Below are 25,875 nucleotides of genomic sequence, written 5' to 3' on the forward strand. Positions count from 1 at the left end.
CTGTTGTCATACAGTTAACAGGCCTGCTTTGTAGCACATAAATTCAATATCAAGTGTTTTCCCTATATGTGTGTCTATCTATTTAACCAACAGCAGGAAATAACAGAATATCCAAACGTTTTCAGTAGGCTAGCCTACCATTGTTGCAGAAATCACGTATAAGAAGGTATCCCTTCGATTTCTGTTTATTTTCGCATATTCCAACATAAGGAAGCACCATGAGATTCCCGTCAAAATCGTCATTGCCAAATGGCCCGATCACATCTTTGACGTCATGAGGGCGTGTTTTAGCTCGTGCAGCTCCTGGAAGGCAACTGCCCGGCTGACAGAAGTCGGACAGAATTTCTAACCAGCAAGCATTGCGTCCATCCCAGTATGCATTGTGTTCAACCCAGCATGCATCACATCAAGTCAGATCTGCACAGATCTGCCTCAAGTCGAACACGCCTATTGTTTTAATACATGGATTTCTATGCAACGTCACGAAAACATGCGTGCGCAACCAAGAGGCAGAAAGCACCATAGAACAGCATAGAGCAATGCAAAAGAGCAAAAGAATAAAATGAGTTTTTGTGCTGAAAACTGCACCAATTCGAAATCACTATGGTTAGAGAATGTTAAATATGTTCAATACCCCGAACGGAATGCATGTCTTCGCCAAAAATGAAAAAAATACGATATTATATTAATGCAAATGAACGTCAAACTTTGAGATATAGTCTGAAATGAGATGTTATTATCATTGAGACAACAGGGGCATACAAAAATCCGATTGTAGCTTACAGCAGCTGACTATTTAGGTTAAGTTTATAACGTTGTGAACGGCCACCAAGCGTCATCTGCCTCACGGCTGCGCGCGCATCTAGTTTTGTTGGTAAACGGGAAACCCGTGTATAGCCTACCTGTGAAGTGTACACGTAGCCTACAATCTACATGTAGCCTGCTGTCATTTGGACCCGGATAGCTTAGGCTACTCGGTGTTTTTTACCCTTCATTCACGCTCCATATTGTCAATAATGATGGTCACAGTAAAAACATACCTGTCGTCAAGGCTTTCTATTGCTTAATATTGATATTCTCTGGCGACAAAATACTCTTTAGGGTGCATTAGCCTTAAACTCCAAACAGACTACGTTGACTGTCACAGCAGAATCTTTAAGGTCGGAAGAAGGCGGAGCTGCACAGAGCCCACAAACAGAAAACGCGCGTAACGAGAGAGAGAGCTCGCCTGTTTTTTTATACAACTTTGTTGCCTGATGCATGGGGCTAAACAATTGAGCGTTTGCATTGCACAATTTATTTGATGTTCGAAAAACTTCTGGGCCCAAAAAGATCAGATGGTCCAGCCTACTAGTTTCATCAGGATATCCTAGCGTGGCCTATTACTGTAGCCTACTGTACCTCTCTCTCAGTCGCTCTCAGTCAAGTTCAGACTTGCGTTATTAGTATGATCTTGAAAACATGTTAGGCCTACTGAACATTCTCTCTTTATCTTTTAATCACTTCCTTGGATGATTTTAACATAAAATATAAATGATAAGAGAGTTAGCTGAGAATCAGAGAGAACATTTGGTAGTCATTCCAGATGCTTGAACTTGTATCACTACACAATATTTAATGGTTTTGTAAATGCATTGTATTTTGTGTCAAATGGACACATATGGCCACTTTTTTTCTAAATATGATTGATAAAATAAGAAAATCTTGTATTGCGAATTTAAGGGAAGTTATATAAATTACTTTTGAACTGACACTGAAGTCCACTGAAATTTAAAGAAGCTTTAGCTTCCGTACACAAAATGTCTTCTGTAACCTGCACACTCATAGACTGTTTTGATCAAGGTCCTCTCCAGCACATCCTTTCAGTTACTATTTTTGTACATAACAAAACAATGATATATGAAAGTTCATGTCCCCTCTGCTTTCAGACAGACTTTTTCCTGTAACTTCTTAAGTCTGGGATGGAATATAGGCTATAAGACCAAAGCCTTTTTGAGCATCATATGAAGAGTTCAGAAGTTAAAAAAGAAAACAGTTAGGTTCACCTTCACAAATGTACAAAATTCAACAAATGGACTTAGCTTGTCCATATCTCATATTTGCCAAGATATAGAAATGTAGCGCATTATGACGACCAATCTGTTCACCATCCACACCAGGAGTCACCATCATGCTGCAGGGATAGGCCAGCTTCATTGGATGCTAACTAATTAGAAGAATAAGTAGCTTTTGCTCATCAAGGCCTCTTTATCTGTTTTATTTCTCTCACTGTTTTAGTTCATTTGTTCATTTTTGTTAAATGGAGTAAACTTTGGTAGAACTCCTGTTGTTTTTAAATGTGCTATAAATACATGTTGTTTGACTTGATGCTGTGAAAATGAAGACATGCTAATGAAATTAACTTGACTTTATACTTTGACTTGACTTAATGATGAATAGTTGACTGATAAGTTCACATGAGATTCTCAAATTAATTTTGGGTTACTTATTTGTCCACTAGATGGCAGTATTGATGGCTCCAAAATTGAGTAAAATAAAGCAACTTTATTACAGCTCAGCAAACAATGGGCCCTATCTTGGTGATCAGAAACGGATGGTCAGAGGCGCATTCACTAATTTAATGGCGTAATTTTGTGATCAAATGCTGGGCGCAAAAGGGTTGTTCTTATGTGTCTTAAGTCATGGGTGTGTTTTGGGCATTACATCATTTAAACCAATGAGAATGACATGTGTCATTCCCTTTAACAGCAAGCAGCGCAACTTCAAATGCATCGGTATTTTGATAGTCAGCGGTACATTTGAAGGAATCCGTTTGCATGTGAGACCGGAACAGGGATTATTGCCTCACATCTCTCTAACCTTAACTGCAGTCAGTTAAAAAAATAACCCTTGATTGTAGCCTATTTCGAAAGCTTCACCGTTAGTGCCATATTAAAGGACAAAGTCAGTTGGGTGAACTTCACAAAAGCACTTCTCGTACAGGTAAGGATAAGGAAACAATTTTTTTCACTTTTTTGTTAAAAAAGAGCCCTATTTCCACACCTTATTAAATAGGGTCCAATGCATTCAAAGGTTCTCTATTTAGTGCCACAAAAGGATTTGAAGGTTTGAGAGATTCTGGATTGCATCGGGTCTAGAGCTACAGTTAGAGGAAAACCAAGTGAACACTTTTATCTACACTGTAAGAAATTTTCCCGTAAAAAAACAGGAATCAACTGGCAGCAGAGTTTCCAGGAGATTCCTGTTATTTAACGGTGCCCTGGTTTAACATTAAGTTAATGTAAAATAACAACATTAATTTCCTGTAAATTAACAGGAAACAACTGGCAGGATTTCCAGGAGTTTCCCGTTGTTTAACGGCAGACTACCATAACATTAAATTCCTGTATAACATAATTTTCATGTTGGGTAACAAGAAAAAAATGTGATCTTCGCGTTAGTTACACAACAGGTCTTTATTTTTTTACAATTACAGGAAACAAGTGCCATATATTGAGTTCATCCACTCTCAAATCAACATTTTAAAGATAAAAATCCATGTTTTCACATCAGTTACTTATTTGTAATTTAACAGATATTTTATTTCACAGCACTTACTTGACAGTCTAACAGTAAAGTAATCTTTTTGAAAGATGAAGGGACATGAAGCAATAATATAATCGTATTTCAGGATCAGGGAATAAGACACAGAAGAATGATCATGGAAAATAAAAACATCGCATTAGGCTCGTGTATCATGTATGAATGTAAAATGTAGATACATAGTAGTATTTTGAAAATCGGATTTCAAAGAACAGGCAATAAGACACAGAGGAATTACAAATTGAAAACAAAAACATTTCATTAGGCCCGTTTAAAATGTAGACACGCTATCTAGTTGTATTTTGAAAATCGTATTTCAAAAAACAAGGAATAAGGTACAAAAGAATTATCATGAAAAACAAAAACATCGCATTAGGCTCGTGTATCACGTATGAATGTAAAATGTAGACACGTGATCTAGTTGTATTTCAAAAATCGGGAATAAGGTACAAAATAATTATCATGGAAAATAAAAACATCGCATTAGGCTTGTGTATCACATATGTATGTAAAATGTAGACATGTTATCTACAGAAGTACTATTTCAAAATCAAATAAGATACAGAATAATTATCACAGATAATTATCAATATCATTGCATCGCATTGGGCTTGTGTACATGTGAGAATGAATAAACTGACAGATTATGTCCAGAAGAATTTAAAGTACAGAGATGAGTATAAATGATAATCAGGGAGGAAATCAAGTAACATTCATGAGAAATCAAGTATAACATTCACTTTACTTATTAGTGATTGTTCTTAGGCTTCTTCTGGGCCTTTTTTCTGTGAGAGAGGGAAAGAGAGAGAGAGAAAGAGAGAGAGTTACAAAAACTGATAGGGTACACTAGGATTCATGTAGAGGAAAATTGTGCCAAAGTGAATGAATTGGATGTGAATTTGTAACGTTAACACTCTTTCTCACAATGAAATTAACTGACATTTATTACTTACTGTAACTGCATTTATATTTGATTTAATCAGTTGTATGAAGTAGAAGTATAGTGTTCTGTGGTTATTACAGCAGTACTATGCATGATTGCTCTCTACAGAGGGTGTAATCCTGCATAGTAGTGCTTATAACTACATAGTAGACTACTACACAACCCCCCCAATACATACCACACATAAAACAAATTCTGGTTCGAAAGTGTGACATGAACTTACCTCTGGATGAATTCAAGGGTGCACGCTGCGTCCTCCTGATATTGCAGATTCAGAATGTAGAAGGTGGAGAAACATGTTGCAAGGCCTGTTAGAAATGTGGCGAGGTTGGACCCTTCACAAACGATTAAGGATTCAATGCTGACCATCCACTTTTGATGATTACCTTGTCGTTCACCTGAAAAAAATAATTTATCATATTCAATTTAAGATATAGATCCACATGTCAACTATGATTAGATTCATTTTAGGATTTTGTCCAAACAAAATTCAATACAGAAAAAAAACATTTAGTGTTCAAAAGTTGATTTAAATATGTATATGTTGACCATTATTACTCTAGTGAATGAAAACAAACATACCTTGTAATATCAGGCGAGGCGTCACAGGTAGGCTTGGAAGACTCAACATCAGCTACGGTCGCACATCCCTTAGCAAAAGAAAAGAAAGGCACTCAACAACTCTTTGTGATGTGTGTGTGTGTGAGTGAGAAAGTGAATGTAATCTCTGAGTGTGTGTGTGTGTGTGTATGTATGTAAGGAGTGAGTGAATGTGAGTTGTCTGCAAGGTGAGTATGAAAGGTGTGTGTGTGTGTCTGCCGTTGAATGATTAAAAGTGATGAGGCGGGTGTGATAAGATGTTTGTGTGAGGAATGTGTGTGCAAAGTAAGGGGGCTTGCTTTTGAAATAGTGTCCGTCTTATCAAAACCACATTGTTTATGGTTTCTATATATGTGCGTCTAAAGACCTAGATAGATAAATAGATAGATAGATAGATAGATAGAGAGATACTTTATTGATCCCCAGGGGAAATCCAAGACCTGCATGTCTCTTAAATTTTATTTGGCAATCTGGAACACAGCATGGAATGTCTATATTGGGTATATTGTCATGAATGTAGGTATGGCTCACATAAATAGACGCAGTGGACTGATGCCCACATATCTGACATGTAAACATCTTCCTGTTGCATGCCGCTAGCTCAAATGAACTCGGGAGGAATACCATACGCGTGTCATGCAACCACCTCTGCTATGGAGAGCTAGCTAGGCTACTAACTAGCATTAGCTTTCTAAACTGAAGGACTTAACACAACTTTAAGTAATTACCAGCACGGGCGAAATCCATGCATACAAGTAAACACTGAAAGCAGCAGTCAACACTGATCCGTTTGTGCCATATTGTTTATTTGGCCACTGGTTCATTAAACAGATGATGCTAAGGAGACTTAGCTAGAAAGCACGTGTTATAGCAGGTAAATCCCGCGAGTTAAACTTTCAAAAACTACGCATACCCTACACATACCAATACATTTAGATGGCTCCAGATTGCAATGAAGAAACGTAAAATTTGATCGATAAGTGTAGTGATAACGATAACGGACGGCTTAAGAAGGGCGAAAGCGCGGTCTTGGCTAGCTGAATAGCACTGCTACTAACTTCGTTTCATTGTATTTCTGGTCAAAGGTGACAGATAAACTCACCTTATTGTGTTGATGGCTTTCGATGGGTTTGGGTATGATTCCAACATATCGTCTTCTCTCAGCAGACAGCTTCCCATCACCAGAACGAAGGTAACGTTAATAGATAACAGGAAGTACGTGTGTTCCAGAATAAACATTACGGGCGTAGTAAATAACAGTGTTGGAGCCTGATTTTACATAATCTTACTAATGACCGGAAAGTCCTGTTTATTAAAGGAAACCGGTGAATAATGTTGGAATCTGGGTGTAAATTTACAGAAACTTTTTACAGTGTATACTGGGTGACGAGGCGGAAGATTTTGTGACTTCATATGACGGAGGAGAGGGCAAGTGTGTACAACACTGTCAAAGAGAAGCTAGAGGGACATTTTGTACTGAGGTGAAATGTTATTTTTGAGTGAGCCAAATTCAATCAGACACAGCAGGAACAAGGAGAGACTGTGGACAGTTTTATCACTGCACTCCACTGCTTGTCAGAGCACTGCGGCTATGGACAGCTGCACGACAAAATGGTCCAGGACAGACTTTTGTCAGAGCAGCATCAGCTGGACTCGGAGCTGATGCTGGAGAGAGCGGTGACCCGCACACGCATCAGACCGAAGATGTGTGCGAGAAAGTAAGTGCGAGAGAGTCAAGGAGCAGTTCCCCACACTTCTCAAGGGGCCTAGAAATCTAGACGCGCCCCTAGCGGCCTGCTAGGGCTAGTCTAGCAACTCTCCGTTGGCTTGTGAGCTCCAGAAATCGAAACTTAATCAGTCCATTGAAATCGTGTATAGAGTCGTTTGGTGGGCTTAACATAATGATTGATGGCAGATTTGCAACAGTTTGGCTTGGAATTCCCTGCTACTTGAAAACAAATATCCTATTGCGTCCTATTGCGTGCAGAGGGAATTTGAAAGACAACTGATTATCCCGCCCCTCGGACTGAGCACTGCGAACGGTGAGTGCCCAGACCCTACATTTTAATGTGGGTCTGGCTCGCCAGGCTAGGGGCTAGGCAGGATGGAGGGAGAATACAAGATAGAGTTTAAAGCAGACGCCAAACCATTTTCCATATCAACCCCACGCATGGAAGAGATGGAGGTGATCTCAAGGGTTGAAACGGACCACAAGCCTCTAGTTGCGCTACTAAGCTCCAAGAGCCTGGATGAGCTCCTGCCACGCATTCAGTGACTCAGAATGAGACTGATGGCTTTCAGCTACTTCATCTCCCATGTGGCTGGCAAGAAGTTGGCCAAGGCAGATGTGCTGTCAAGGGCGTTGAGAGACAGAGGGCAGCCAGAGCCGGAAGAGGAAGTCAACCAGTACGTAAACACGATCATGTCAACCCTCCCAGCTACATAAAAAAGCCTACAAGAGATAAGGGAACACCAAGAACGTGATGAAATACTGAGCCAAGTGAAGAGGTACTGTACTGAGGGCTGGCCAGACAGATCCACAATAGACAGAGTTTACCTACTGTATGCACATGTCGAGGAGGAGCTATCAGTGGAGAACAGCTTACTACTGAAATGATGTAGTTATTCCCAAGCTGCCACAGACAGAAATCCTTCAGAAACTGCACACAGGACTAGCCTGGTCGTTACCATCCTACGTACTTCCGCCCAAAATTTGATTTCAGCCTCGCACGTAGTCTGGCACAACCCACATTATACGGCTCGCGTGTAGCCGAGCCATTCAGCGAACAGTAACGCGGAACTTGCCTGCCGAGTTGCTTGTAGTCCAGCGAAGCTTGTAGTTCAACAGCATAGCAACAATGGCGACGGAGGAAGAGACGCTAGAAGCTATCCGCGAAGTTGTCTCAACTCTCGAGGGCATCACGTCTTGTCAATTTTATAAATGGCAAGGACGTCTTATAACTATCCTTCCAACTGGCTTTGGGAAAAGTTTGATTTATCAGATGGTGATAACTACACCTAAACGCACAAGTGTACTACATGCATCACTACTTATCATGTTTTCAAATAAACGTTTGCTGCTCATTATTCTCCCCCCTACTCTCAAATTACCTTAACAAAATCAATGCGGCATAGGCCTACTTAAGGAATGGAATGTTAGCTACTAGCTAACCTACTGAGCGGGGCTCAAGGCGAGGCGGTGTGTCTTGACGTGAGCTAGCCGGTTACCGAGCGGGGCTCAAGGCAAGGCTGCTGTGATTGTGCTTGACTGGGACTAGCGGTTACCAAGCTGGGCTCAAGGTAAACCGCTCCGTGTTTGACAGAGGCTAGTCTGTGGCCGAGCTGGGCTCCAGGCGAGGCTACCGTGCTTGTGGACAGTAACGTTAGCCAGTCACCGAGCGTGGCTCAAGGTGAGGCTGCGTTGTTTTATGCCGAACAACTGTTCGTTTAACTGAGCAAGCTCCAGGTTAAATAACACGTAGGTTGTCAGTACAATCCAAATTATCCGAGAGTGTAGTCTGAACAGCCCATGGAGAACGAAGTAAGCTCCGTAGCTCCGACAAAGTCACCAGGCTGCGTAGAACAACAATCGTCTGATAAGCGGCGAGAAGAGATAAGAGGCAAAACTGGCGTGTGACAAGAGCTAATATAATCTCGGTGACGTGACGCTTTTGGTATACAACTCTCGGTCTGTGGCTGGCGCAAGTTAGAGATATATCCACTACGAAGAGACTGCCCTGGCGGTCAGGTAGCCTGCATACTAGCCAGCGGTCTGTTTACTACTGAGAGCAGAAGTGGGAAGCGTAAGAGCCTGAAGCGGAAGTACTGGGGAAGTGGTAAGCGTAAGAGCCTGAACTCCGGCGCACAGCATATGTCATTACCAAACGTTGCTGATTGGTTAAGGGAACTCCAATGATTTTAAACCTCAAAATAAGCATCCGCCCATTACGGAGACAGATTATTATTACTTTGTTCCAGACTGTATGACGAAGAGAAACGTAGTCACAGGCGGTAAGGACCAGGCTAACGTAGGACACCAAGGTATAGCAAAGTGTTGTGAAAGAGCAAATAAATCCACTGTAAAAAATTATTTGTTATTTTTACGGTAAAATACTGGCAGCTGTGGTTGCCAAAACTCTACTGTTAAACTACGGTAAAACATTTCCTTCATTTACAGCAAAAAAATGTATTGATATTGTTGATTGCCCAGTTAAATAATGTGCTTTTTACAGTATTTTACCATAAAAAATTAGCATTTTAGAAAAACATTGTTTAACCTCAAAATGTACATGGAAATTTGTTATTTTTAATGGTAAAACATTTTTTTAAGTAAAAACGTACTTTTACTTGTACGGTAAAATACTAAAGTAATCCAGATACTACCGTTAAAAAACATTACTTAATTTGGATATTTTACAGTGGGAAAAAAACTATTAAAATTTGTTTTACATTAAAAAAAAAAAAAACATAGAATATTGAAACTATTTATTATTCAGTAAGCATAGTTTTAAACTTACAAACTGTAACAATGTGTCAGGAAAGACCATTTAAGACCATTTCAGACCATTTAAGTCTACTGTTCTAATCTAACCACAATGTGGTATTAGTGCACATACAGTGTATCATTTTCATATTATCAAAATAAAATAATCCATAAAAGGAAGCAAAAATGTGAAATCTTGCAACATAAATGACATCCACCAATTATGGATTGAAAACCTATGGGACTTCTGAATGTAACTTTAAAGTGAATTATTCCTTTATTTATATGAATTATTGTACACCTCCAGTTAAGCAATTTTAATCTAAAGACATCCATGGAACTATCAGGTTTACCTTGACTTAGTTAAAGTACAAAAAACAGTACAATAAACTAGAACATGTACAAACTGTACCAGACAATTGTCTTCCAGCTAACACAACAGCTGTGGTGTATATAATGTCCAGTTTACCTTTTCCATACCATCCTTAAACATCACTGGAAGGTCCACTCATGGTCAACAAGGTCTGAGATCAGAGTGAAGACTCTGGGATTGACTAAATACACTTTTTTCTTCTTCTTCCACTCGACTTTTGTGCCTTTCTCAGGACTGATTGAAAACAAGCACCTTTATGAAAGAAAGAGAATAACCAGGCCAGGCATGGCATAACGTCTGATGTCAGGACAGACAATGGACCCCAGTTCTTGTCTGAATGCTTCACTCAGTTTGCAACACAGTGGGGGTTCATACAAACAACATCCAGCCCCAGATACACTCAGAGCAATGGAGAGGCAGAGCTAAACAGTTAAAGGCCTCCTCCAGGAAGAAAAAGACCTGTATCTGGCATTCATGGCCACCACTCACCAACGGGTACAGTCCAGCACAGCTGTCAATGGGCCGGTATAGCTCAGAACAACAGTTCCGGTTACTCTGTCATCTCTCAACCCAGTCTGGACTGACATATCCAAACTCAAAGAGGAGGAACAGAAGAAGAAACAGAGATTGAGCTGGAACTTCAACAAAAGACACAGAGCTCAACATCTCACAAGACACCAGGTGACCATGTCTGGGTAAAGGACACAAAGGAGAAGGGAACAGTGATAAGACAGACGGAAGCAAGGTCATACATCATTGACACTCCCAGAGCGATCCTGCACCACAACCGAAACCACCTCGTCACTACGGCAGTGCACACACACACGTACTGTACGCATGCACACAAAACACACAAGGACAGACACACACGCATGCACACACATCCACACACACAGACACGCACACACACAAACACACACATAAACACACACGCACACACACAGGCACGCTCATACTATCGGTATTGGCAATTATAACGGCCGATACATAATTATAAATTCAGTAAAGGAAAACCGAATATTCCCGGCTGCATTTCCAGTATTGCCGTTACGTAGTTTGTGCAACAGATGGCGCAGCATCTTGCTGCAAGACACACGTAACTTGTTAAGTTGGAAGTTAATCTTGTAGGTTGGAAAAACAGTAGACGCTTCCTACAAGGACAACACTGTAGCTTATGGCAGAGAATGTCTAATAAGGGTAGGATGATTTTCACATGAAATGTAATTCCCATTTCTTCTTAATAAATGAAATAAACCTAAGAATGTTTATCGGACATGCTTGGTTTTTACTGCAGGTACGTTAATCTTATACAAGCTTAATGTTATCAAGTCCTAGGTAAAATAATGTTACCGTTAGCATTGGCTGAGTGATGGAGGCCAGTTTGATTGTTGGTGTATTTGTGAAAACATAAATGCGGTTATACCAAGCAAATTGATAACATCACTGTATGTATCTTTCGACTGTCATCTCATTCTTTTCTGACCATGTTAACAGGAGCCAAATATAGTTAGCCACACGGTGGTTTTCTAATGGAAGATATACCTGAAAGATAACCTGTCTATGATGCATCCTAAACACCGGGCTGGGACATTTCTGCTTGCTAAATAGTTTTTTCTGCTGTTTATTTGCTCACAGTCCTTGGTGGCCCTGTTAGTGCTTTGTAAAATGTTGCATTAAGACCACAAATGCATACATGCATTAGCCTACTAATCCAAACAACATCAAACTTGCCACTGCACTTAGTCTAGTGAGTGTTTGGGAATGAAAGCTCAGTTTCTCACATTTATTTCATGTAGACTTTTTGTGGTTTTAATGCAGCATTTTACAAAGCAGCATGGTGACAAGGTGAAACAGAAAGACATTCCAACAAGGAACAGAGAAACAGGAGGGTAGAAATACACATACCAATTAACAGAAAGACAGAGGACTGGACGAAACCAACGAGACAATAACAGGGAACAGGTGAGGAGGCAGAAATGGAGGGAAAACTAACAAGACAGGAAGCATAGACCAAATAAGGAGATGGGGCGGAGACAAAGACAGGTGACAGGCAGGTAACACAAGGCACATGAGGAAAAGGCAAAAACAAACACAGGACAATACACAAAATGGCCACCAGGGTGGCACAATCTCAACAGTCCAGGCCAGATCCTGACATGTACCTTGTAGTTATTGACTACTCGCGTTATATAGAAGTGGCTAACCTTACCTCCACCACCACAGCCCACGTGACAGGAAAGTTTAAGTCTATTTTTGACCGTCATGGAGTCCCAGAGACTGTAATCTCAGACAATGGCCCCCAGTTCTCTGCAGCGGAGTTTGCAGCCTTCGCCAGAGACTATGACTTCACACACACAACCAGCAGCTAAGGTGACTCAAATGTTTAATGCTCAGGTTAAATATGTTTACTGTTCAAGTTTATCTACAAATACAGTAAAAACAAAAGAAGTTCTTTTGAGTGTCTGACTAGTAACTAAAGGGGGGAGATGTAGCGAGAGCAGACGTGTACCTGTTGAATAGGGAACATATAAGGTGATGGACAGAGAGGAAGTAAGTAAGGCTGTGTTGAGGAACAGTTAATGAAGTGAACTACAGACTGATAGATGTCTCCCGTCTGGAACTATTTACATAGTACATGAACAGTACATGTTACATAACCTGCTAGTAATAAAGGCATTAATTTGTTTTCTGTATCTTGTTGAATTAAAAAGGGCTGCACTTTGGCAATGTTTCTCAGGTGGAAATAGGCTGTCTGAGTAACTTTACTGATATGCGGCTTGAAGCTTAACTCCACATTGTATAAAAATGGCATTTTAAGGTAAAATTAAGGGCCTGTTTAACAAATTAAGGGCCCCTGAATTAATTGGTTTTGGTACTGTATGTTTTCAGGGGTAATTTAAGTACATCATTTTGATTTGATTGGAGTACATCATGTTTAGTGACTACTGTGTTGTGCTGCCACCCTGTGGCATACTGAGTACTCTATCATTTGGAACAATGCCGTATGACGACAGAAGGGCCATGATCCAAACAAGGCAAGTTGCAGAACAACTTACTGATCTTTATTCCAGAGGCCCTTTTTCATGTGTGTCTGTCTTTGTGAGTCAGAATCAGAATCATTTTTTATTGGCTAAGTATACTTACAAGGAATTTGACTGCGGTAGATGTTAAACTCTTTGTACATTTAACAAATAGACATGTAGCAGTACAAATGCAACAAGGTGTGGCAGATGGTCTATAAGTCTGTAGTGTTTAGTGCATTTTTTCATGCAGTGGAGTGCTGGGGATGTGGCATGAAAGTGAGGGATGCCTAATGACTGACCAGGCTTACTTGAGAAATCCAGCTCCGTCAGTAGAGGGTGGAAATTTCTGTTTTAATTGTATTTATGTATTTACACATTTACTTCTTTTTTTTTTAAACCTATTTTACTTTTATGGGTGTGTTTTTTTCCCTATGCACAGGATGGTGCTGTTGTGACAGTCAAGTTTCCTTGAGGAAGAAAAAAGTATGTCTTAAGTTATGTTTCTTATCTTTGCCTAGTCAGGCTGTGAAACCGCCTACTTTGCACACTTCAAATACTTAGTTTAGTGCAGATATTGGGACAAAACTAACCATCGAAAAGTGGGCACAACACAGGTAAGCACTCAGTGCACACTAGCAGTATACTGACTGACAGAAGACACAACCATAGTCTGTAACAGATCATCGTCTTGTTTCCCCTGTTCCGGCTACGGTCCACCCCTGTCCAGGTTTCTGCTCCAGCGCTGTATGCAGAGTCAGTCTCCAGTGCTTTAGTATTTCTCTCATTTGTTTTTTCCTGACGTTTCCTGATGTTTCATTACTCACCTGTGCCCAATGTGTTGATTATGTGTGTATATAAGCTTTGCCTTTGTGTGTTATTGTTTGTTCAGAGGAAGATGTGCCGTGAAGTTGAGACAGATATTGTTTTTTAATGCCATGCTCATGCCTTGGTTTGCCCATCATGGCCCTTTGGTTTTTACATTTACATATTATTTATTTATGTAAATTTAAATGTGAAATTTAAATTAAATTTAATTTTGATTAATTTAGCAGAGTGCTTTTTCCAAAGTGACTTACATATCAATTATATTACAAGGGCATTGTTACATTGTCCCGGGAGCAACTCAGGGTCAAGTGCCTTGCTCAAGATCATAACGGTGGAAGCCGGGAACTGAACCCACAACATTTATGGCTACTGCATGCTAGCGCATTAACCACTTACTTATTATAAACACTGCCAGTTTTTTTTGTTTTAAAAGAAGCCCTGAGTTTACATCTGCATTCTATTGTTCCTGATTTTATTCTGTGACATTGAAAGGGATAGATTGTCCCAAATTGCATTTCAAATATTTACAAAATAGACAATAATGTAGCAATAAAAGCATGTACACACACATAGACAAAACTGCACAGTGTAACAAATGGAATAATGAATAACAAATAACAAATTCAAGTATAAGGACTACATGATTGAAGAACATCTAGTGTATTAAGTGAGTGATAAATCAGGCTTTGACTTAGGAATATTGCAAACTCAATAATGATATGAAAATCTATAACAAACCAATGAAAAAATATTCTTGTGACAGCAATAAAAACTTTTCTCTAACGCGTGTACCTAATAAAGTGTACCAAGTAACACAAAATGAACCAGTGACAGTGCAGTAAGAGGTGTGTCGCATTTTTGGATAATTACATATTTAAATGTGTGTCAGTACCAGAACCTGTCTCTGAAAAACATGATCCTGCAGAGATGATGAAGAAGAGTTTTCTGAGAAGCACTTACTGCCCTTTCATGCTACTGTTTTGAAAGAAACCTACTGTACCTGCAGTCTGTTTGACATCAATCAAAGGGGCTTTTCCCCATCGTAGGACATGTTGGCTTTGTTCTGTTTCAGGGCGTCCACCATGTCAATGCGTGGCTGATAGGTCATTGGAAAGCTGGTGTCGGGCTGGTTCCTAGCGCGATCTCTCCTCTTCAGCTGTCTGCAGAGGAGGTAGAACCCCTCCAGGATGTTGAGGAACAGGGAAACGCAGGCCACCACCAGCTGGAAAATGATGAAGATGGTCTTCTCCATGGGCCGCGACATGAAGCACTCCGTCTTAAGCGCGCACGGGTAACGCTCGCACGTAAATTTGGCTGTCATGTAGAAGCCGTAGAGGTAGTACTGGCCCACGATGAAGGCGGTCTCCAGGAGGATTTTGAAGAACAGCTGGGCCAGGTAGCTGCGCAGGAGTACGCCCCTGATCTGAACGCGGCCCCGCTCGTCAGTGTACTTGGGTCGCTTGAGTAGCGTGCAATCACTGGTGGCATTCTTGGCCTGCTCATGGAGCTTCTTCTCCCTGTGGATGACATGCACAGCGTGGCCAAGATAGAGGAGCGTGGGCGTGGACACGAAGATGATCTGCAGCACCCAGAAGCGCACGTGCGAGATGGGGAACTGCCAGTCGTAGCAGACGTTTTCGCACCCCCTGCGCGTGGTGTCACACACCAGGTTTGACTGCTCATCACCCCACACGCTCTCCACGCCGGCACCCAGCACCATGATACGGAAGAGGAAGAGGACGCTCATCCACACCTTCCCCACCACGGTGGAGTGCATTGCCACCTTGTCCAGCAGCTTGGACAGGAACCCAAAGTCGCCCATATTGCCGGGTCAAATCCTAGCAAAGAAATGAACGACCAGCATTTTACATTGTGTTATAGTGGTAGCCTCTGACTAGTAAAACAGATAGTCTGGAATTATTCTGCAACTATAGCTAGAAATATAGTAGTAGTAGTAATAGGTAATAATAGAAGTAATAATAGAAGAAGTATCATTGCAAGTTGGTATTATCGTCACCTAAGGAAAAATAAACATGTATATTGTTCTCACTAGCATCCTAAACTACTTTGTCAGAAACTTTAAATGCTATATGTAAATATTATTATAAAATCATTATCAATAATAATGTGATAATTAAGGAAGTTTGGGAAAATGTATTTAAAAGACATCCAATTCTAATTGTGAAAACTAAACATTTTTGAAAATTAGTCCTACCTGGATGATTTGCTGAGTTATTCAAAAGCAGGCTGAGCAGCTTGATCTCCTGTCTGAAATGACACTGTAAGCACTGTAACTTGGAACACGATATTTAAAATGGACACCAAGAGAGAAATGTCTTATAGAGACTAAGGACATGATCAGGTGGAAGAATGATTCAGACCATATGGTAGACGCCTTTTGACGTCCCACACATAACCAGTTATAACCAGTGTGGTCTGTTCACATTTCCTTTTTTCCCTTGTAGATTTCTCAATCATTTCTCACTTCTTGTGCTTGGTGTTGCTGTGTCATATCCTGACATTGGCCAAGTCCAAAATATGTCAAATGGCAGTCAATGGCATGATTGACTCAACTAAAAGAGGCCCTGGATGGAAATCTGTCTTAGTCCTCAGATTGTACTGTGTCCTCTGAAAGTACAGTTAAGTTCAGTTTCAGTTTATTGTCCCCTAAGGGAAACTTGTCTTGCAGCCAGGTAAACATAAGTATAAGTATATATACTCTTTTGATCCCGTGAGGGAAATTTGGTCTGCATTTATCCCAATCTGTGAATTAGTGAAACACACTCAGCACACAGTGAACACACAATGAGGTGAAGCACACACTAATCCCGGCGCAGTGAGCTGCCTGCAACAACAATGGCGCTCGGGGAGCAGTGAGGGGTTAGGTGCCTTGCTCAAGGACACTTCAGCCGTGCCTACTGGTCAGGGTTCGAACCAGCAACCCTCCGGTTACAAGTCCGAAACGCTAACTGGTAGGCCACGGCTGCCCCTACATACAGGTAGCACAACAGGTAAACACCACTATCACATATAAATAAATAACACAAACTACTGGTTAAAAAACACTGTTACACTACTCCTCATCTAGGTCCAAGAATTGTGCAAATTTAGCAACCGAATTGCACTTGATATAAAATCATTATCTCCGGCCTGAGGGGAGGACCTCAAAAGAACAATGAAGGGGGTGATTTACACAGTCCAATATGGCATCTGCTTTCCTCATAACCTGCCTCCTGCCTTGGTTTTAGAGGTGTTAAGCTGCAGAAAAGACCTGTCGCACCAACTGACAAACTCGTCAACCACTGGCCCATGCTGAGATTCATGTTTCTGCAGTAAACTGACAATAACTGTATCATCAGCATATTTCAGTGTCTATTTCTATACTGGCTCCTACAATCGGTAGTGTAGAGGATGTATAGTAGAGGTGAGAGTACACAACCCTGCGGGGAGCCAGTGGAAGAGACACGCAAGTAGAAACTAATATTAGTTATCTTGATTGCAGAATCAATGGCCTGGAGTTGGTCATGATTTCACATGGGGGACTAAGATTTAACAGTCCAAAGGTGTGAGTTTGATAGCACATTTTACTGACAGTGGCCCCAAATGTAATTTTACATTCAGTGATGTTGTTTGAACATTTTCCTGCATTCACACACACAGGGAATAACTTCCTCCTCCATGCCATTCATACAGAAAATTGCCAAGACCCAGGTGTTATAGGTCTGAATTGAACTCAATTAGTATGTGTACTGTACCTGTAAATGGAAGTTGAGGTTAAACTGACAGAGCAAGGCACTGAAAATGCACAGTTTTATAAATCATACCCACAGAAACTCACAGAAGTTAATATATTTGCAATGCTTTAATGCCCCGGACAAACACAATTTGCTGAATGAATAAATGAAAATAGCTCTTTTATTAAAACCTGACTTGTACTCCATTTTATGGCCAAAAGTTCATGTGATCAGTAAATGAACCAAACAAATGTGTCTCTCTTTATTTGTAATGGGGCAGTTGTGGCTTACTGGTTAGGGCTTTGGGCTTGGAACTGAAGGGTTGCCAGTTCGATCCCCGACCAGTAGGAACGGCTGAAGTGCCCTTGAGCAAGGCACCTAACCCCTCACTGCTCCCCGAGCACCGCTGTAGCAAGGCAGCTCACTGCTCCAGGTTAGTGTGTGCTTTACCTCACTGTGTGCTCCGTGTGTTCACTAATTCACGGATGGGAGACCAAATTCCTTGTATACGCAAGTATACTTGGCCTAGAAACCTGATTTAATTTGATTTTTAATTTTAATATATTGATTTGTAAACCCTGTTCTGTAAGTGATCTCTCAGCTTTCCTTTTCTCAGAAACCACTGAGGCCTCTTCATGAAGTACGTGCTGCTGGGAGAAGGAGGAGGAGTAGAGATCCAGAGTTGCTACATCTGTGAGATGACACACAGTGAGGAATTTGGTGATGGTGCTATAAGAAGCTTCCATTTGGTAAAACAGTCGTTCTCGCGTTCGTCAAGTAATTACTGATAAGAGGTCTTCCAAGGTAAGCAGATTTTTCATCATGTCATGTCAATGTCATGTTATTTTAGATAAGAGTAGTCACTACTGTAAGGCAGACTTTGTGTTCATTATGTTCAGAGCCAGACAGTAACGGAGTACATTTACTTGAGTACAGTACTTGAGTACAATTACCATTATGTTACCATTATGTTTATCTAGCCAAGTCAAGTTACTTCAGTAATTTTATTTTGTAAAAAGGAGGAAGAAATGCGCTATATAATAGAACTTAACTTGACTTTATTTATATAGCACATTTTTCTAGACCTTTTTGTTTGAGCAATAATGTAATCACACTTATTTACTCAGATTGTGCAGTTTTATTTTGAATAAAATAAATTCTTTGGTAAAAATAATGTCACTGGCACTAATATGTGCACATATGTCAGAGCTGTTTGGTGTATAGTTCAACAATATTATCTTTCTATCTCAATACTATCTCAAAATGAATAGAAATCGCCTGTAAGCATGACACATTTTTAATCTGTTTTCATTTAGACTGTTGCTGGCAATCAGATGAAATGGGGGACTGGGGATTTCTCTCCAAGTTATTGAACAAGGTCCAGTCGCACTCCACAGTCATCGGGAAGGTATGGATGACTGTCCTGTTCGTCTTCAGGATCATGGTGCTGGGGGCCGGTGTCGAGAAAGTTTGGGGCGACGAGCAGTCCATGATGGTGTGCGATACGACAAGGCGTGGGTGTAAAAATGTGTGCTACAATCAGGCCTTCCCCATCTCCCACGTTCGCTTCTGGGTGATGCAGATCATCTTCGTCTCCACCCCCACCTTAGTCTACCTGGCTCACGTGATACACATCATGCACCAGGAAGAGAAGATTCGAGAAAAACTACGAGAAAACGACGAGACCAAGGATTTGAAGGCGCTTAAGTACACCAACGAGAAGGGCAAGGTCTTCATCAGAGGCGTCCTGTTTCGTAGCTACATACTAAACCTCGTCGTCAGGATCCTGCTGGAGTTGGCCTTCATGATCGGTCAGTACTACCTCTACGGCTTTGTGCTGCAGCCCAAGCTGGAGTGCGAGGCTTACCCCTGTCATGGGACGGTCGAGTGCTTCATGTCCCGACCCAGGGAAAAGACCATCTTCATCATCTTCATGCTGGTGGTGTCCTGCGTGTCTCTGCTGCTCAACGTCGCTGAGATCGTCTACCTCATCTGTGCCCGAGTGAAGAGTCGCAGGACCCAGGGCTATCCTCCGACACCAGCGATGACGAATCACAAGACGTTTTGCTGAAGGACACTTATTAAAATCTCACTCTTTCATGCACAATGAATTTTAACATAACAAGTTAAATGTCACTGACTGACTTTGACTGAAGAAAAGGCAGACTTTGAGAACACCTTGTCTGGTTTTTCCTTGTGTGTCTGGCTGTAATAGTCTACAGAGGATTTGGATTTGTGCACCCACTGTAGACAGAAGGCTGTGTCAGCACATAGGGCAGTCTTCTGAAAAGAAAGTCAGTCTTGCAAAACAATGCAAGAATTACTCAAAACATTATTGCATACTTCTAATGCTTTTCTATTATTTTGTGTGACAATCAAAAAACTTAATCAATTATGCAGTGTATTCAATTTTCTCCCAAGTTTGAAATGTCATCATCACTTTTAGTTGCCAGAGAGAGTATCTAATGTATGGTATTTCAAGTCTGTTCATATTCTTCTGTTTTTTATACAAAAATAAAAACAAAAAGACAAACACAAACCAAATTGTAGTTGGTTAATGAAACTAAGATAAATTGATGTGTTGTAAACCTAATAATTGTGACGTGTGCCTTGGATTACAGATATGATGTTTGTCAATTTAAAAGACAAATTTTGATGTAGGCCTATACAGAAAGTTGCAGTTTGTCTCGTTACTATTGAATTACAACATTGTCAAAGTTCATCATTCCAATGACTACAAACCCATCAGTCGCGTTAGTGACGTTAGCCCATTCACAGGCAATGAGTTAGTCTCACCGCAATGTACAGTAGGCCTACAAGCATATCAGCAATGGTCTTACTTAGGCTTCCCTGGTTGATGAAAAGATCATGAATCACAGGATAAAACATACCAAGTAAGGTATATTTGTCCAACTGTCCATAAACTATTGTTAAGTGACATAGCTGAAAGCAAGATGTAACTGTTAGCTAGCATGACAGCACAGCCTCATCGTTTCACTGTTGGTGATGTATTAGAGACAAGAGATGTAGTCCAAAGAGCGGATTCATGCAAAACATAACTTTTGCAGTCTGTCAAACAACAGTACTTTCTGGACGTGAAAATGTATCTTCTAAATTCATACATATCATATGTGAAATTCATGGCACAATTTGAACAGGACCAAAAAATAATTGTTATCTCTCCATTGACTCCCATTTATATTTTTCTTCCAGAAGAGAGGTCCTATGGACTGGAGATAGGCCTAGAAGGGCGTAACTTAGGCTCTCTATATAATGTATTTGTTTAAACACACTTGTCCCCTACATGTTCACATCAAGTGTAAACAATTACAAAAAGGTGAATTGAAAAAGCCAGAAATTACAATGAAAACATGACACCTGGGACTGTCCAACTCCCATTACCTGGCCAGTAGGTGGCATCAGCATCACAGATGTCGGTGCAGTTGGATCTGGCACCACTTATCACACTAACAGGTCAGAAAAGCTGACATGCACTCATGCACTGTTTAGAATATCAACCCACAATTAAATCTCTTACTAAACTGTTGGATTTTCTGTTGCTTTCATCGGTGTCCATCACCCCACAAACGTCTTAGTTTGTACTGTAGTGCCTGAAGGTGGTCTGGCCTTGGACTAGGATTATGTACAATTTTACAGTCACAATTTTGAGAGAGGGCAGCTGTGGCCTACTGGTTAGCGCTTCGGACTTGTAACTGGAGGGTTGCCGGGTCGAACCCTGACCAGTAGGCATGGCTGAAGTGCCCTTGAGCAAAGCACCTAACCCCTCATTGCTCCCCGAGCGCCGCTGTTGTTGCAGGCAGCTCACTGCGCCGGGATTAGTTAATTGTCCAAAAGGAGGTCTGGCTGGGCTACTCCATGTATGCACAGTTCATGTGTACTTGGCTGGAACATAAACAGCTTTGGGTCGAAGTTGACAAACATATAAATTGCGTCACGTCACATAGTGCGGGTGACCCCAGTTCATCAGTGGTTCACCATATGGCACAACAAACATGACAGTATGATGCAACTCATGCTGGCAGTTCTCACTGTTTCCAGGCATATAACATACTAATGATGTGCACCTGTGGCCTACTGGTCAGGGAATCAGACTTGTGTCCAAAGGGTGGCCGGTTTAATCCCTGACTGGTAGGAACAATGTGGGTGGGGGAGCCACTTGAGCAAGGCACCTAACCCCTACAGTAACTGCTCCCCAGGAGCTGGAATAATGGCTGTTCACGAGTCCAGGTGTGTATGTGTGCTCCTAGTGAGCTCACTGCTTTGAGTGTGTGTGTGTATGAATGTGTGTACACCACCCCCGGATAGGTAAAATGCAGAGAACAAATTTCTTACAGGACTAATAAAGTATAACTTAACTTAACTATAGGATAAACAGTTCACTCTAAAAAGGGAAAAACAGATTTCAGCTATCTCAAAAAAAAAAAACCACAATGAGTACCTGCAAAAATGTTTGTTTGCTTACTTTTTTTGTTAGATAGCTGAACTCTGTCTTTCACCTTTTCACTCAGCCACACAATTGCTGTGTTAAAATTCTTGACTCAAAATTGTGTTGAGCAAACACACAATGTGTCAGTTTTTAGTGTGCCTAATTAAATTAATTTAATATTGTTGGTATATTATTCCAACAATAAACATGTGTCTTTGACCTTTCAGGAATCACAAATTGACAATGACAAGAAAAAAAAACGTCCTTTTAACACTTAAGATTGTAGGCACGTGAGGCAAGAGAATGAGAAGATATGTTGCAGCAAGTGTGACATGCCTTGTTTCCATGACAGAATGCTATTTTGTGACGAAACTCATTCTTTAAACTGACTCACAAAATGTATTAGTTGTAGAAAGGCCTTTGGTGCAAGGTGTTACTTCAGTAATAAAGCCTGTGACATAATTAATTTTGTACAGAGCAAAATACTTACATCTATGAAAGTTCAACCAGCCTTTGCTTATGCATAAATGATGGCCTTAGACATCTATTATGTGTTGTGGACAGAATTACATTTTGATAAATAAAAAAGAGCTTACTTACTCTTCAGTCCTCCATTTTCCATTTTCTGTACATGTAAGGAAGTGCTCTCTTCAGTGTTTGGTGGACAAAAAGCTAACTGATCGTGGACAGAGGGTTTGGTTTCAAAATGAATGTATGTGTTTTTTGCCCATAAGGCAAAATAAAGGTACTTCTGTCCATGAAATAAGCCCTGGGACTGCCATTACATTTTGAGATCATAGTAGACTGCTATCATTTGCACTCACTTTGGCAATACATGGCAGACACGGTTTCCCATCCAACTCACCATACTCTTCTGTACTTTTCTGTAGGTCCAAACCTACTTCTCCTCTGTATAGTGAACATTAGCTTATGCTAATGTATTTCCAGGAGCTATATGATGGCCTTAGAACAGTCAGTTCTGTTCATTCATGTAAAGCTCCTTTGATGGCTAAAGGATGTACTGCTGAGTGAAACGAAGAGTTTGGTTCCAAAACGGTATATCCTCCATTTCAACAGATTTTCATAAATCATTTTTTTACATTTTGTTTTCCAGGTAATTTTAGTGCAACTGTAATTGGGTTATTGTTATTTGATTTATCTTTACTCAATCAAAACAGCAAAACTGCAGTTGTATTGATATGACCTGAAATACACAATCAAATAACATGATTTTTTTATGTAAAAATGGAGATATAGCGTTTTGGAACCAAACTCTTCATTTATGAAATTATGAAAATAGAATTGTATGGCGACGACATAGGACAAAGGTATAGTTGTATCGTGTTGTTTCACCTTTATTTGCTTGCCCCATCACTCATGGCTGTCAACAGAGATCATTTCTTGACAGGTTGTTTCAGGTTATTATGCAGATCCACACAGTGACCCCTAGCCTTAGTAGCCTTAGCCTTGGCTGGTGGTGACGTGGTTGTTGCATGAGACCATATTTGGACCATATTTGCAGAGTCAGAATGCTGTTAGCTGAAGCTTGACCATACATCAGATAAGACATGTTTCTTGATTGTAACACCCCAATGAAATCACTGCATAGTGTGTTGAGGGCCTTTCTTGTTCCATCCACACAGCACCTATCTGGTTTGTTGAAGACCTTTTGACCCATCCACTCAAAAATGGTAGAATCTGTGCTGAGATATTAACTATTTGGTGGTAATAAACCAAGTTAGGGCCAGCATGAAGTGAAGTAAGCACAGCGTGCACGTTTAGCTAGTCGGGGGATCATAGAGTTCAGGCAGGCTTCAGCAGGGAAGAATATGCTATGAGGAACTATGCTATCAGGAACTCCTGAGAGAAGAATTATTGAGAGAATATCGATAAATTATTGTGACATTATTCTGAATGCACATTCTAGTATAATGAGAGCATGATTTAGTAAAATGAGCATGCACTTAAGCAAAATAAGCACACATTGTCGTGATATGCACAAAGAAAACTTAATGCTGGGGTTCTGTACTTTTCTGCAATAAATGAGGTACACAGCTTAATAAAATCTGATGGTGAACGGACACGAAATAAGATCTTTTTTTATCCTTTTAATTAACAAATGTGAAGTGACAAATCAAAAATATAAATATAGAAACAAAAACAATGTATTTTCATCACAATGTTCTGTCAGCATTGTTAAACATTTGAATTGCTGTAAATATGACATTTTATTTACATTTAATTGTTACTGCAGTGTTTATGAAACAAGTTGCATATCAATTACAAAATACTGGAACAGAGTGACAGGACAATTCTGATGTAAATGCAAATATCGGTGTTAACGTATAATTTAGTTTGAATTTTTTGCTAAATTGATGGGAAAATCCTTTGAAACTTATGCCTTTTTTCTTACAGACCTTCAGAAGGAACTAAGGCTTTTCCTTCCGTCCTTCACATACAGTGCAATCTCATTTTAAACATTGTATAGTCTCATGTAAAGTGATGCATCTCATTTCAACACTCACAATATGTCCATTCATTTTTACAGCAATGAAAACATTCCCTCTGATACACGTAAAAAACAGCAAATAAATACACCAATGTTCTTCATTGTACAATATACACATCTATCTATCTAGCTATCATTTGTTCATTCTATCCATTGGTTACTCCTCCAGAATCATCTCATGGATACCTGGTTTGGTGAATAAAGTTAAAGTTAAAGGAGAAATCCGTTTCTCGAGGTCACCAAGAACTGTCGGACGAAAAACCCCCAAAACAATCTGTTTTACCTAGCTCGAGTTGCTACAAACTTGTAAACTTGTAAAACCGATTTCTCCTTTAAAGTTAAAGACTGATATTTAGCAGACACTTTCATCCAATGTGGTATGAACTCACAATGGCGGGAATCAAACTCAGGCCAACCGATTGTCCGTTGGTGACATTGCCGCTGCTCCACCACGCCCAACATAAATCACTGTCTTCTCAGTATGTGACTAGTAACTATGTCTGCCTGTCTGTCTGTGTTTTCTTGTTTGACCACTGAAGTTGAGTGTTAAATTTTCCCTGCACTGTAATCCAACTGGTGTCTTCCACTGTAGCCGGGGCCTCTCTTGCTACTCCTGCACATCAGGTAGAAGATCTCCACCACGGTCAGCAGCAGGGACACGCAGGACACCGCCAGCATGAAGATGATGAAGATGGTCTTCTCTGTGGGCCGCGACATGAAGCACTCCACCTTGTAGGGGCACGGGTCCCCTTCGCACTCTATCTTGGGCACAAACACAAAGCCGTAGAGGTAGTACTGGCCCACGATGAACGCAACCTCCAGGATCATCTTGAACACCAGGCTGGTCATGTAGCTGCCCAGGAGGCTGCCCTTGATGTAGACCTTGCCCTTGTCGTCTGTGTACTTGGGCATCTTCAGCCCTTGCTTCTCTGCATTGCTCTGCAGTTTCTCCCTGAGCTTTTTCTCCTTCTGTGTGACGTGGATGACGTGACCCAGGTATATCAGGGTCGGCGTGGAGATGAAGATAATTTGCATCACCCAGAGACGAACGTGGGAGATGGGGAAGGCCCTGTCGTAGCACACGTTTTTGCAACCCGGCTGTTGGGTATTACAGACCATCTTGGACTGCTCATCGCCCCAAACTTTCTCAATGCCGGCTCCCAGCACCATGATCCGAAAAAGGAACAGAACAGTCATCCACACCTTCCCGATGACCGTGGAGTGGGCTTGCACCTTTTCCAGCAATGAAGACAGGAATCCCCATTCTCCCATTTTGTCTGTAAAATAGACAAATAGTTATGTAATAATTGTCGAAGAAAGTTGAGAATAAATTGCAGGCAATATCTTTAATAAATG

General features: G+C 40.7%; 4 protein-coding genes and 1 long non-coding RNA gene across 6 annotated transcripts in view; 1 reads left to right on the plus strand and 4 right to left on the minus strand.

The window, feature by feature from the left end:
- LOC143110455 (NACHT, LRR and PYD domains-containing protein 3-like) overlaps window positions 1-1,150 on the minus strand; it is a 31,785-nt gene extending 30,635 nt beyond the window's left edge. For both annotated transcript variants that reach the window (XM_076273352.1, XM_076273351.1), the window contains exon 1: window positions 1,041-1,150. The gene's annotated coding sequence lies outside the window, so the exon portion shown is untranslated. The remainder of the gene's footprint in view (window positions 1-1,040) is intronic.
- A 2,286-nt stretch (window positions 1,151-3,436) lies between these two features.
- LOC143109384 (uncharacterized) lies at window positions 3,437-6,477 on the minus strand. The gene is made up of 4 exons (XR_012983842.1): window positions 6,228-6,477; window positions 5,108-5,175; window positions 4,749-4,923; window positions 3,437-4,367 (listed from the first exon to the last, which is right to left on the minus strand). It is a non-coding gene; the product is annotated as an uncharacterized LOC143109384 (long non-coding RNA).
- Window positions 6,478-14,284: 7,807 nt separating this feature from the next.
- LOC143109896 (gap junction Cx32.2 protein-like) lies at window positions 14,285-16,183 on the minus strand. Its single transcript, XM_076272702.1, has 2 exons — window positions 16,045-16,183; window positions 14,285-15,667 (listed from the first exon to the last, which is right to left on the minus strand). The coding sequence occupies exon 2, from the start codon at window positions 15,649-15,651 to the stop codon at window positions 14,851-14,853; it is 801 nt and encodes a 266-aa protein (XP_076128817.1). The 5' UTR covers window positions 15,652-15,667; window positions 16,045-16,183; the 3' UTR covers window positions 14,285-14,850.
- Window positions 16,184-18,332: 2,149 nt separating this feature from the next.
- LOC143109354 (gap junction Cx32.2 protein-like) lies at window positions 18,333-20,014 on the plus strand. The gene is made up of 2 exons (XM_076272066.1): window positions 18,333-18,367; window positions 18,880-20,014. Exon 2 carries the CDS (start codon window positions 18,903-18,905, stop codon window positions 19,632-19,634), a length of 732 nt encoding a protein of 243 aa, XP_076128181.1. The 5' UTR covers window positions 18,333-18,367; window positions 18,880-18,902; the 3' UTR covers window positions 19,635-20,014.
- A 4,997-nt stretch (window positions 20,015-25,011) lies between these two features.
- LOC143109150 (gap junction Cx32.2 protein-like) lies at window positions 25,012-25,791 on the minus strand. The gene has a single exon (XM_076271792.1). The coding sequence runs from the start codon at window positions 25,789-25,791 to the stop codon at window positions 25,066-25,068; it is 726 nt and encodes a 241-aa protein (XP_076127907.1). The 3' UTR covers window positions 25,012-25,065.
- Between the last annotated feature and the right edge of the window lie 84 nt (window positions 25,792-25,875).

This window comes from Alosa pseudoharengus, unplaced genomic scaffold (assembly GCF_046254945.1).
Source record: "Alosa pseudoharengus isolate Yale_2024_CS ecotype anadromous, Long Island Sound unplaced genomic scaffold, YU_APseudo_1.1 YU_APseudo_1.1_scf_7, whole genome shotgun sequence".
Lineage (NCBI taxonomy): Eukaryota > Metazoa > Chordata > Actinopteri > Clupeiformes > Clupeidae > Alosa > Alosa pseudoharengus.